The 12,859-nt window shown below is 42.9% G+C and overlaps 1 protein-coding gene across 1 annotated transcript in view; it reads left to right on the forward strand.

The window, feature by feature from the left end:
• Window positions 1-1,477: 1,477 nt before the first annotated feature.
• PARD3 (par-3 family cell polarity regulator) overlaps window positions 1,478-12,859 on the forward strand; it is a 492,108-nt gene continuing 480,726 nt past the window's right edge. The window contains exon 1 of the mRNA XM_032237658.1: window positions 1,478-1,976. Within this exon, the coding sequence (XP_032093549.1) occupies window positions 1,857-1,976 (120 nt within the window). The 5' untranslated portion in view covers window positions 1,478-1,856. The remainder of the gene's footprint in view (window positions 1,977-12,859) is intronic.

Below are 12,859 nucleotides of genomic sequence, written 5' to 3' on the forward strand. Positions count from 1 at the left end.
TAGGTTTGCCCAATACTCCAGGCCTATGATGGAGAATCTATAGTACGGGTGCCACAAGGGGCATGCAGCACCCTCTTTGTGGGTATGCAAGCCATCACCCCAATTCAACTCTGCTGCACATGTGTGTGTGCCTCCCACCAGCCAGGTGGTCTTTGGGTCTCTTCTGCGCATGTGGGGGGCGTGTGCAGGGCACCACATGCACAAGTGCAGCTGGGTGTGCATGCATAGGGAGCTGGTGGGCATGTGGTGCATATGCAAGGGGCATGTGCATGCATGGGGTGTGGGGTGCATGTGGAGGTGTGGGGCGCATGCCCAGGGCACACATTGAATTTTGGGAGTTTGGGTGCATGTGCTTTGGGCGCTCGGTCGGAAATGGTTAGCCATCACTGCTCTAGGCTGAAATCTGGATGGATGGATGGATGGCTACAGGAATGCCCAATTTACTTAACATAGTTGATGCCAAAATTTATATGGTTAAGTGAGTTTGCCCCATTTTATGATCACTGCTGTTCAGCAAATCACTGCAGTTGTTAAATCAATAACATAGTTCAGTGAATCTGTCTACGGAGGTTCTCAGTCACAGTTGTCCCAAAAATGTTTTTCAAAAGGCAAGTGGACTTTATGGTTCTTCTTTGAAGACATTTTGCTTCTCATACAAGAAGCTTCTTCAGCTGTGCCTGGGTGGTAGAGAATGGAAGGATTTATACTCATTGCAGGCAGCTGGACATTTGAATTCTTTTAGAGTGTTTCAAGGTCACCTGGAGGCTTATCTGTGTCATCATTTGCACCTGAGTTGGTGTGGAGCCTTCTTGGAATTTCTTAAAGGACTGTGCTGTAGTTTCGAGATTCAGTGAATCTGGCTTCTCCACCCACTTTGCTTATCAGGTCCCAAAAGGAGATGATCCTGTGTCACTGCAACCATCATAGATACATGCCAGTTGCCAAGCATCTGAATTTTTGCTTATGTAACCATGGAATGCTGCAATGGTCATAAGTGTGAAAAATGGTCATGCATCACTCTTTTTTCAGTGACCTGTAACTTCAGGTGGCCACTAAGCAAATAGTTGTAAACTGGGGGCTATTTTGTGCTTGGGAAATTCGTGTGCCCTGAAAATGTAGCCTAACCTTTGTAGGACTTTTTCCTTTTAAATTAAGATGGAATGGAATTGTCGTGGCCTTTAAAGATGCTTGCAAGACTTAAGTTTGAGGGGACGGGGTAAAACTTAGTAGCAAAGCAAGGAACCCACCGAAACGGGATTAACTTTATGGAGCTGCTAGGGGAAAGAAAAAAACGCTTAAGAAGAGTGAACAATTTCCCCCCGCTCCCTGAGTTAATTGATTTTACAACGGAAGGGCTCTTTATTCAGGCTCCCAGGTAGTGGGCGTGGGGGGAAACGAGGCAATAAAAGCAATACCCGGCATAGCCTTGGCGGGGAGACAATCCGCCCTTTTTCTGCAACATGAGTGAGGCGAAGGGAGTGAGAGCCGCCGCCTGGCTGCGCTCAGGAGAGACGCCGAACAGGTGGCCACAGGCAGTTGCGGGCGCGCCAGGAAGGCAGCAGACGAGCAGCGAGCAGGCGTGCGTAGCGCTGTCGGCTCCCTCCCCTTCCCGGCCCGCAGCATGTGAACCCGTCGTCCAGTCCTCCGGAATAGCGGCACGATTCTGCCTCTTTGGTTGCCGCAGCGTGAGGCGCCCGCCCTCGGGCCGGGCTCCCGCTTGGCGCTGGTGGCCCAGCAAGAGCAAACGGCCCCCCAAAGATCGACCTCCCGTGACCGGCCAAAGCAGATTCGGGTGGAGAGAGTCGTTCAATCGCTTCTCTTGGAGGGCCGTGTCTGGAGGCAGATTCAGAAAAAAGATGAAAGTCACCGTTTGTTTCGGCAGGACCCGGGTGGTCGTGCCCTGCGGGGACGGGAACATGAAAGTTTTGAGTCTGATCGAACAAGCTCTCACCAGGTACAGGAAGGCAATCGCCAAGGTGAGTTGGGAACGCTCCCCGGGGCCGCGGCGGAGGCACCCGCTGTCGGAGGGAGGGGGCGAGCGCCTGGTTGAGGAGCGATGGGTTAGAGAGAGAGAGAGAGGCGAAGAAGGCGCAGCCGGAGGAGGAGGGAGGGAGTGAGGGAGTGAACGAGGGCGCCTGGGATCAATATGGCGCTTCCTGGAAGGGGGAGGGAGGCAAGGCAGGAGAGGAAAAGTGGTGGCTGAAGGGGCTTCAGGCTGATCGCTTGGCGGGCACGAGGAGAGGGACCGCCGAGGGACTCTCCTCTCCTCCCTCGCCCCGCCGATCTTTTGGGCGCGTTTGTGGGACGCGCGAGCCAGAGGTGAAAAAGCTCCCTGAGGAAGCGGGGAAAAGAGAGTTGGGAGAGCTGCGGCCGCTTCCTCGCTTCCCTCCCTTTCACCTCGGTAAACTTTCCAGCGTCGCCGCCGAGCTCCTGTAGCTTTCAGCCGGCTGGGAAGCTAGCCGAGAGCGCGGGCGAGGAAACCCGCAGCTCTCCGCCAGGGGTTGGTGTGGTCGGGTGCGTAGTTCCATCCGCTTTGTGGAGCAAGCCGAGATTTGTTTCCGAGACCGGGCGGAGAGAGATACACAGTTGCGAAGGGTCGCGGGTGACGTCTGGGGCCTCAACTCTTTGTTGTTTAGGTGCCGGGGAAACCCGCAAGTGCCCCGCCAGGCCTGTAGCTTTCCTCCTCCTCCCGCTGACTTGCCTCTCCACTCGTCCCCGAAGCTTTGGGGAGCCTCTCGTGCCTTTCTCTTCCCGGCCAGATCACGGGTGGGATTAAGCTCTTCGTCGGTCTCCTCGCAGTGAACGTTGGGATCTGTACGGTGCTCTACTGCATCGGTACCAAAGACGACCATAGCTTTGCACAACATGCGACCGCGGTCGTAACACGCACGCACTTTTAGCCTGCTCTTTCCCCCACTCCGTTCCCAGTGTGCAAGTTTCATTCTTCGGGTGGTAATTCCTGCACGATTTCAATCCAGCCCAGGCTTTCTAAGCCAGTCCAGGCCCAAGGTGGGGGGAAAAGTGGTGGTGGTGGTGAAGCTGGAAAATAAACATTAAACAATCATGGAGTCCACATGCTTTTTAGGGAGAACCGTGTTTGGTGGAGGTTTCTTTGTGTTTGAAGAAATTCTGTGCTCCCACCTCATTTTAGTTAAACATAAACACTAGCAACACATGAGTTGGATAACTATTTCTAAAGTGGGGGGATTATTGGAGAAAAAGAACCCCTTTGCTTTGGTTATAGTGTAGGCCAAGTTTAACACAGGAATAGTATTTTTTCCCCCTGCATTTTTAGAAAAGCAGCCCATGTGCAAGACTATTTGTCTCTTGAGAAGGGGAGGGCAAATGGTAAGCCACTCTGGAGATGGGGCTCTCATTTACATGGTTATCTCCTGGAAACACAAGCAACCAGTGAATGGGCTGTTCCTTTAAGTGTTAAAAGTGTAGGAGCAGTTTTGTCTAGGGCAGTTGCTCTTAATCATACAATCTAACTTGCCTTTCTGGCTTGTAGAAGCTTGTTTCGATGTTTATTAATTTTTGCAGTTCTGATACCAAGGATGTGTTGAGAAAGAAAGAAAGCAACATTGATGAAATCCTGTAACTTTCCTTGGGCTGATTATATTTGCCTGCAAATTTTTCACCCTGGAGATTGTTTACTTCTAGGTCCTTCCATTTTGCTGAAAAAGTGGATGATGGTTTTAGGGGTAGCTGTAGACAACACACAATGGCATGAAATATTTGGAGCTAATGTGCTCCTTTCTGCCTTTCTGAGTGGAAAGTTCTACTCTGAAAGTATGAATATATTTTTTTTATTTTGTTTTGTTCCCATGTTCCTTGTCCAAATTCATGGACTTTAGTGCAGAGATAGTGAAGTAGAATAAAAAGTTTGTGGACAAAGTCAAAAGGCTGGGGGATGGAGATGGCTACTGAAGAAAATGAAATGTGACCCTTGAACCTGAAAAATCAAGTCTAAATAGTTATTTAGAGTATGTGTTAGTGTACTGAACCATCACACAAAGTTCAATAATCATAATCTTGTTATGAAAAGGAAAATTGATTTCCAGGAAAAAGATAGGCTTGGAGGAACCTGCTGACAGAAACGTCAGGCTGCTTGTTGAAGCACAAGAAGGATTTCTGCTCTTCACTATGCAAAATTATAAAAAGCAGTGTATGTTTTCATCCAATGAGAGACACACAAATGACTTTTCTATTCTAAAATAGGTAAATTAATCCCTCACCAATGTGTCATAAATGCATCAAAATTACAATTCCAAAATTCTGACAGGCAATTCTGCCAGCATGATAATGAATTCTAGGCGTTGCAATCCCCACCATATTGAGAGAAGACTAGATTGGGAAATAAAGTTAAATTGAGAGATAATCAATGACCTGATTTAGGCATCTCACTGGACCATGCTTTAATGGTGGTTTGTTATATAAAGTCAAAGTGACTGGGTTTGACAGCAAATAAAACATGGATTATAAAACTGAAGCATCTGAGTTCATACTGGTTGCTAGATTATAATCCACCAACTGTATTAGGGTTAATGTGGTCCAGCCTATGTTTACTAATCTGTTCCTTTAGGTCTTCCATAGTGCACTCATGACCACTCTTAATTAGTTCATGCACTTTGCTTCTGTGGTCCTTTCTATTTCCTTCCACTTCCCCTTGCATTAACAGACTTCTCCACACAGTTACATATTGCATAATGTATCTAAAGTATGATAATTTGATCTTGGTCATTTGTGCCTTTGCTGCAATGTTTTTCAACTTGGAAGCTTTAAGATATTTGGACTTTTCCATACCTGGCTGGGGAGTTCTGGGAGTTGAGTCCATACATCTTAAAGTCGTCAAGTTTGAGAAACACTATTCTAGTGGTAATAGCACACATTTTAAACAGGGTATAGTAAGAGGTGGGTTGCTGCCAGTTCTGAGGCTCCGCCTACCTGCCCAGACACTCATGCACATGCACACATGCCCAAACCAGTAGCAAAAAAATAGGCAACCCACCTCTGGTATAGTACATACATATTTTATTGTTGCATCCTTATATTTAAGTTAACTAGAGAACAATCATTGAATGTTCCTATTGACTTGATGTCTTAATAAGACCAAGTGTCCCTTAAATTTAAAGCCGTTACTTTTGAATTCTGTATATGCCAAATGTATTTAATACATGGGTATTCTCTAATATCTAGATATAGTCCAGATTTGCAGAAGATTCTGGTATTACAGTTTTTATATATTTAAACATGGATATTTTAAAGGAAATATCTCTGTATTTTCCTTGAGTGAGAAGTCGCGCATTGTACTTCAATCGATCTCTTAACGCTAGAAGCATCAATTGCTGAGTTTTAAAACATTTCCTCAAATGGATATTTGGCTTCTAAACTATTGTATGCTCCCATCTTAGAAATGTTACTTTATTACTTCAGGCAAGAAAATAGTAAACATGGGTGCACAGTGCATTTAACCTGACTCAGAAACAATGTTTTGGTTTTCTGGATGGTAAATTTGCCATATACTTGTACTGGAATAATAAACTTTTGAACTGTCTGGTGTTTTCAGATATAAACTAGAGGAAGTTTATTCAAAATGTTTGGATTAATTTTCAACGGTGTCATAAATAATAATGTGCAGTAATAAGTTTGCATTTTAAATATTGTTAGCGTCTAATATGGTGCATGATTTTGTCTTCATTGTTAAAGGGATGGCCATAGCACACTATGTGAATACAAACCCCCAAATCAGATCTGAGGTTCATCAACCTAGCATTCTGCATTATGTCTACAGCATTCCAATATTTCAAGCAGCTTTTCCAACGTTATCTGGATATTCTGGGAGTTTTATTTGGGATCCCCCACAGAGGAGAATGTATCTTCCATTGCATTATGACTTTTGCTTTAGATTAAATTGTAAAAAGTGTTGAATGCTGATGTTTAAAAATAATTATCTATTTCAATCATACATATTATAACACATGCCCTTACATGCATTTGTGTATTTATAAACACACACATCATATTTTAAAATATCACGTAACAAAATAGATATGTTTTAAGATTTCAGCTGCTGAACCTCAGAACCTGGTTCAAAAGTCTTTATCAAGTACTGCAGATAAAACTAATTGCAAATGTAATGTTTTTCTCATAAGCAATTTAAATTTACAGGTAAAGCTTGATTTACAACTGGTAAGCTATAAGTTTACAACAAGCAGCTGTTTGAAGTTATGACAAACCTACCTAGGATATTTCCAGTCTATATTCAAAGTTATAATGGCTGCTTTACTTGCCCCTTCAGTCATGTGACTGCACTTCAAATTCTTGGCAATTGGGTTGCACTTGGGACACTGCTGGAATATCCCATGATCATGTGACAATATTTTATGATGGTTTTGTTGAAACCTAACATTAACTTCTGGTTCTCACAAAACTCAGTCCATTGTGGACCATTTAATGACCATGGCATTTGCTTTACAGTTGCCATTTCTGCATATGACCTCCATAGAAAAGGTCATAAGATTGGGTTGATCATATGGCCAGCCTGTTATACGGCTGTCAAGACTTACGACCTAATGGACAGGTTCCATGCCTAATGCTTGTATAGGGATTTAGTTCCCATTAGAAATCCTTATGACTATATGTGTTTTGCAACCTGAGATTTACACATTTACTTGAGAAGAAAGCCTTGTGGTCTATAGCAGCTTATTTGGGAACTTATTTATATGTAAAACAACACAAAGCTCAACACTAATATAACACACATCTCAATTGTAGGATCAGGTTTGTCTCAGAAATGTATTGAATTACTGTTCTATTTTTCCTTCCGATATAATTATGTGAATGCAGGCTGTCAGAGGAGTATTTTTCAAATTAAGAAGCAGAGCTGTATTCTCAAGAGCTGATAATGCTTTTGTAGGAAGCAGTGCTCCAAAAAAAATTAAACCTAGTATCATGCAAATTACATCTTTTGTTATGGGTTAGAAGGAACCTTTATGATAGGAAAATGAAAAGTTAATTACATGGCAGGAGACAGAACTTGCTGTAAACAATAAGATTTAACACAATCAGGTATGGTTAAATATACTTTTTTTTTTTTGCTTTGTTTTATAATCAAGACAGATTGAATCATTTTTCATCCCTCTCCTCCACATGTTTAATTGTGGACTCAGACATACACCAATTATTAAAAAAAAGACTGAATGCGGGATGGATGGTAAGACTAAGGCTTCATATATTATATGTATGTATGACATTGATGGAGCTTATGTCCAAGCAAATTTGTCACTGAGGCTTAGACATAAATGCCTTTCGGAGTCATAGATATTTTGGATATGTATCTATGTGTCTTTGTGTGTGTTTGTGTATATGATCAAGCATTCTCCATAATGACCTATGGAGGTCATTATGCAGAAATGGCAACTGTAAAGCAAATGCCATGGTCATTAAATGGTCCACAATGGACTGAGTTTTGTGAAAACCAGAAGTTAATGTTAGGTTTCAACAAAACCATCATAAAATATTGTCACATGATCATGGGATATTCCAGCAATGTCCCAAGTGCAACCCAATTGCCAAGAATTTGAAGTGCAGTCACATGACTGAAGGGGCAAGTAAAGCAGCCATTTTTGAATGCTTCAAAAATAATCACAAATTATAGTTTATACAAATCTATAAACCCCAAATACTGATGTCACTTGAGAATACTCCATTCTCAGTTGTATAAAGGCAAAGCTTCCCCTCGCACATATGTGCTAGTCGTTCGCGACTCTAGCAGGTGGTAATCATCTCCGTTTCAAAGCCAAAGAGCCAGCACTGTCCAAAGATGACTCTATGGTCATGTGGCCGGCATGACTAAATGCCAAAGGTGCACGGAACACTGTTACTTTCCCCCAAAGGTGGTTCCTATTTTCTACTTGCATTTTTACATGCTTTTGAACTGCTAGGTTGGCAGAAGCTGGGACAAGTAATGAGAGCTCACTCTGTTATGTGTCGCTAGGGATTCAAACCGCCGACCTTTCTGATCGACAACCTCAATGTCTTAGCCACTGAGCCCCCCGTCCCTTTGTTTTTCAAATTGCCAAGAATTTGAAGTGCAGTCACATGACTGAAGGGCACATATAGCAACCATCAGAACTTTGAATCCAGATTGCAAGTTATCCCTAGGTTTTGTCATAACTTCAAACAGCTGCTAGTTGTAGACTCAGTTGTATACTAGTGTGTATATTCAGCTCAGGTGACTTGTGTGACTGCCTGAACAAATCCCTGCTTGGCAAAGGCTTTAGAAGTGATTTGCTTGTACCTTCTTCCTGAGAGAGAAATTGGCCCAAGATGAGTCTCGAACTCGTGGTCTCTCAGTCTGCAGCCTGATACCTTAAAAAATACACTAAACTGCCACTTTGTATGCTAGATGGAGCTTCAAACAGATGGCTGGATATCACCACCTATAGTCAAACTACAATTAGCATGAGATACTGTTCTGAAATCTGACTTTGGCATGCTTTTTTTTTTTCAATTCCATTTAACTTAGTTGCCCTGCCAGGTTTTCAAGGTTTGCAAAGAACAACATCAGAGGCAATTCTTATCTTTCTGGAGAAGGTGAGAAAACAGCATGGAGGTTATTAAAATTCCTTCTTTCAGTGCTTCAACCTTCACCCTTTCAGTTTCTTCAGTCAATGCTTTATTGCAGTGTTTCTCTCCCCGCCCCCCAAATCATCACTTTAGTTTCTTTTTCATAGTTCATATAAATTTCTGCTACCTGGATGAGCTCATATTTAACTTATCTTTTCCCATGTAGCTCTTAATTAATACAAGAGCTGGTTTTTGTATTTAATAGTTTTTTTTTCTATTTAACAAATTATAGTTTTTATACTTGATGTGGGCTAATTTTTAGATTCTGCTCTTGAAAGTGTTGCCTTTTGCTAAGAGTTAACATGAACAAAAGCAAATTAAAACCACCTTTATTTTCAAACAGCTGCTCAGTGAAGTCTCTTATTACACCACCTTAAGTTGCTTTTGTTTGGAAAGGTAGAATTTTGGTTGGCCAAGATACACAGGTTTCTACAATATCTGCCAGCAAGTTTGGTATATTGTCCTTCACAGCATAAAAAGCATGTAAATTCCATCCTTGTTGATTCACAGCCCAGCTTAGTTTCTTGTATAACTGGTTTTTGGTTCTGTGGGAATTATACCTGTTTAAATTATTTGAACAGCATTAATTTAACAGCATAAAGGACAGAATTGTGCGGTTGTCAGTACACGTTCAAAATTTGACTAAAATGATGCTTTGGTGATATAGATGCTAAAACAGCTTCTTATGAACGGAAGATTAATGTAGTTACGATGGTGCTGAACAAGGAGGATTGTGACTGGTCCTTGGAGTTTTGGCTGTTGCAGAGTTCCCACAGTGACAAGACTGGGATCCGGTTGTTTGGGTGCCCATCTCAGAATTATGACATCACAGCCAGCTGTGGTTATGAGCTCACCATTTTCTGGCTTCCCCACTGACTTTGCTTGTGGCAAACTGGCAGGGAAAGTCACAAATAGCTTCCATGAGTTGCTTCTGCTGGTTTTCTTCCAAGCTGCCCCACTTTGCAGTTTGAAATCCCTTGGGTTTCTGTTGCACCCACTTGCCTGCTTCTGTTCTGTAATGCCCACCTGCATTCACTATATATGACACTCTTGCATCAGCCTGCTTGGTACAATTCAAGCCATATGAAATTTTTTCTTCTCGACCTGCATGGTCTCTGGATGACATTGGCAACTGGGGCTGCTATGATAGTTGCTAAGTGATGGGGTCATGTGATGCTATGCTTTACGATTGCATCACTTAGCGAAGGAAATTCCAGTCCCATTTGAGGTCATAACCTGAGGACTATTTGTAATCGTTTCAATGCTGCTTAGGACCATTTGAAAATAGGCTGCTTTGGGGAAAAGACTTAAACAAATTGGAAATGAGATGTGTTTCTGACCCTTGGCCCAAATCTTTACGACTTAGTTGAAGTCTGCCATTTCCTTTTTTTCCCCTTAATTAAAATTAACCTCGTAATTTTTGTTCATCTTTATCTACTCTTGAATCCAAGGGAATAAAGCTATTAATATCTTCTCCAGAATTAGCAGAATGTCCATTGACACATTGTTCGAAACTCTGTTTTCTAACTATGTTATCCTGTTTTACTCATATAGTGGACTTAAAAGCCATTGCTTTTTTCCCTTAGACGGTGGAAATCATTTGCATATTTCAGGTTGTTTGTATATTTTGACCAGTTTTGATTTCAGCTGTCATTTCTATTTGAGGGTTTAGGGATGTTTTTGAAGGAGAGAAGGATGCCTTTGAGTCAGTTTTTGACTCCTGATAACTGCCTGGAGTACTCCCTGAAGTTTTCTTGGCAAGATTTCAGAAGTAATTTGCCCTTACCTTTTTCTTAGGACTTGAGAGGGAGGAACTGGCCAAGGTCACCCAGCTGGCTTGGTGCCTAAGCAGGACTAGACTTAACCATTATTTCAAATTGCCTCCTTGTTCAAGTTCTACTGTTCTTCAAATTTTAATTAAACAGATGGGTGGGCCAGTATATATCTTTGTTTTACTTCGTTTTCCTCTTGTGAGCTAGTTTATTTCTCTAAATATAATTATTATAGTAGCTTTTTGTTTAGGATAGAAATGCCTCAAAAGAAGAATCAACTGTCTGGTTATTTGTTAGCAATAGCATTAGACTTATATACTGGTCCACAGTGTTTTACAGCACTCTGGGTGGTTTACAGACTTAGCATATTACCCCAACAATCACTGTTTTCACTTTATCGACCTCAGGAGGATGGAAGGCTGAATCAGGATTGAACTCCTGGCAGTGGGCGGAGTTAGCCTGCAATACTGCATTATAATCTCTACCGCTACGGCTCTAGCCTTAATATATTCCATGTTCTGGCACAGTTTAACCAAAATCAGTGAAACAAAAGTACATTTTGCTCTGATACTCTTATTTGTTTCCCCATTATCCAACTTACCTTGAATACCTGCTATCTGATTGCAGGTCCTTCTGCCTTTTCTAAACCTGCTGGATCCTTTGACAATTTTGTCGTCTTTATAAGATCTTACATGAAACTTTGCATTGATTGAAATTGATTCGGTATTTGGTCCTCATATTGTCTTTATTTATTTATTAAATTTGTCAGGCAACTATGAGAAGCACTTGTGTCTCTTTTCTTAGGTTTAAATGTATATATCAATCTTTTCCAATCTGCAAGTCACACAACTTGTATCGTATTTGTTGATGTAGGAACAAAACAGAGTAACAGATTTTGAAGTGACTTTGGAGGTCTTCTAGTCCAGTGGTCCCCAACCCCCGGTCCGCGGACCGGTGCCGGGCCGTGGAGTACCTGGCACCGGGCCGTGCAGCGGCCGGGGGACATGATCACTGCAGCGCAAAGGCTCCTGGGCCGTGCGCAAAGGCTCCAGGGAAGAGAGCCCCGCGCAGGTACGCAATCAATGTGTCGTCGCGAACAACGCCCCCCCACCCCTGCGCGCGCTCAGCGGGCCACGGTAAAATTATCAAAGGCTGACTGGTCCGCGGCGATAAAAAGGTTGGGGACCACTGTTCTAGTCCAACTCTCCTCACACAGGAAACCCTTCATTATACCAGATAAATGGCTGTTTCCAACTATGATTACCTAAGTCTTAATAGGATAGACGTCCTTGATGTTGCATTTTGCACTTCTTGCAGTTCCCATAGAATTATTTAGTGTCTTTCACTATTACATTTGTAATAGTTTACAAGCTATATGTCATTTAACTTCATGGCTCTTTCCAACTTCAGCATTTCATGTAATTTACAGCATGCTACACAAATTACAAATAAATTCATTTTGATAGTTAGGCGTATTGGCTTGTGTGTGTTATGATGGCATGGTGATCAGTTTACAGATTGGCATTCAATTCTTTTGTTTTCATAGAACAAATATATTACTATGCTATATTAAAGAAAAAGCACTCCATTACAATCCTAAGCATCATTATTTGAGAATATGCCTCAATAAACACTATTAATTTCCTAAGACTAAAGGTAAAGGTTCCGCTTGCACATATGTGCTAGTTGTTCCCGACACTAGTTGTAGTTGTAGTTGTAGTTGAGTTTATTTATAGGCCGCCCTTTTCCCTGAGGGGACTCAGGGCGGCTAACAACTTGTATGGGAGGGGAAAACATACAATAACATAAAAACACAATGTATAATTAAAATCAAGCAACATTCATTCAGCATTCGGGTGGGGGCGGATTATGCTCTTTACCCCCAGGCCTGGCGGGATAGCCAGATCTTGAGGGCTGTGCGGAAGGTCTGAAGGGTGGTGAGGGTATGAATCTCCACGGGGAGATCGTTCCAGAGGGTCGGAGCTGCTACTGAAAAGGCTCTCCTCAGCGTAGTTGCCAGCCGGCACTGGCTGGCAGATGGCACTCGGAGGAGGCCTAATCTGTGAGATCTTATAGGTCGAGAAGAGGTGATTGACAGGAGGCGGTCTCCCAAGTACGCAGATCCACTACCATGAAGGGCTTTGTAGGTAGTAAGAAGCACCTTGAAGCGCACACGGAGATCAACAGGTAGCCAGTGCAGCTCGCGGAGGATAGGTGTTATGTGGGTGAACCGAGGTGCACCCACAATCACTCGCGCGGCCGCATTCTGGACTAGCTGAAGCCGCCGGATGCTCTTCAAGAGCAGCCCCATGTAGAGCACGTTGCAGTATTCCAGCCTAGAGGTCACGAGGGCGCGAGTGACTGTTGTGAGAGCCTCCCGATTCAGGTAGGGTCGCAACTGGCGCACCAGGCGAACCTGGGCAAATGCCCCCCTGGTCACAGCCGACAGGTGGTAA

The sequence above is a fragment of the Thamnophis elegans genome, chromosome Z (assembly GCF_009769535.1).
Source record: "Thamnophis elegans isolate rThaEle1 chromosome Z, rThaEle1.pri, whole genome shotgun sequence".
In the NCBI taxonomy this organism is placed as follows: Eukaryota; Metazoa; Chordata; class Lepidosauria; order Squamata; family Colubridae; genus Thamnophis; species Thamnophis elegans.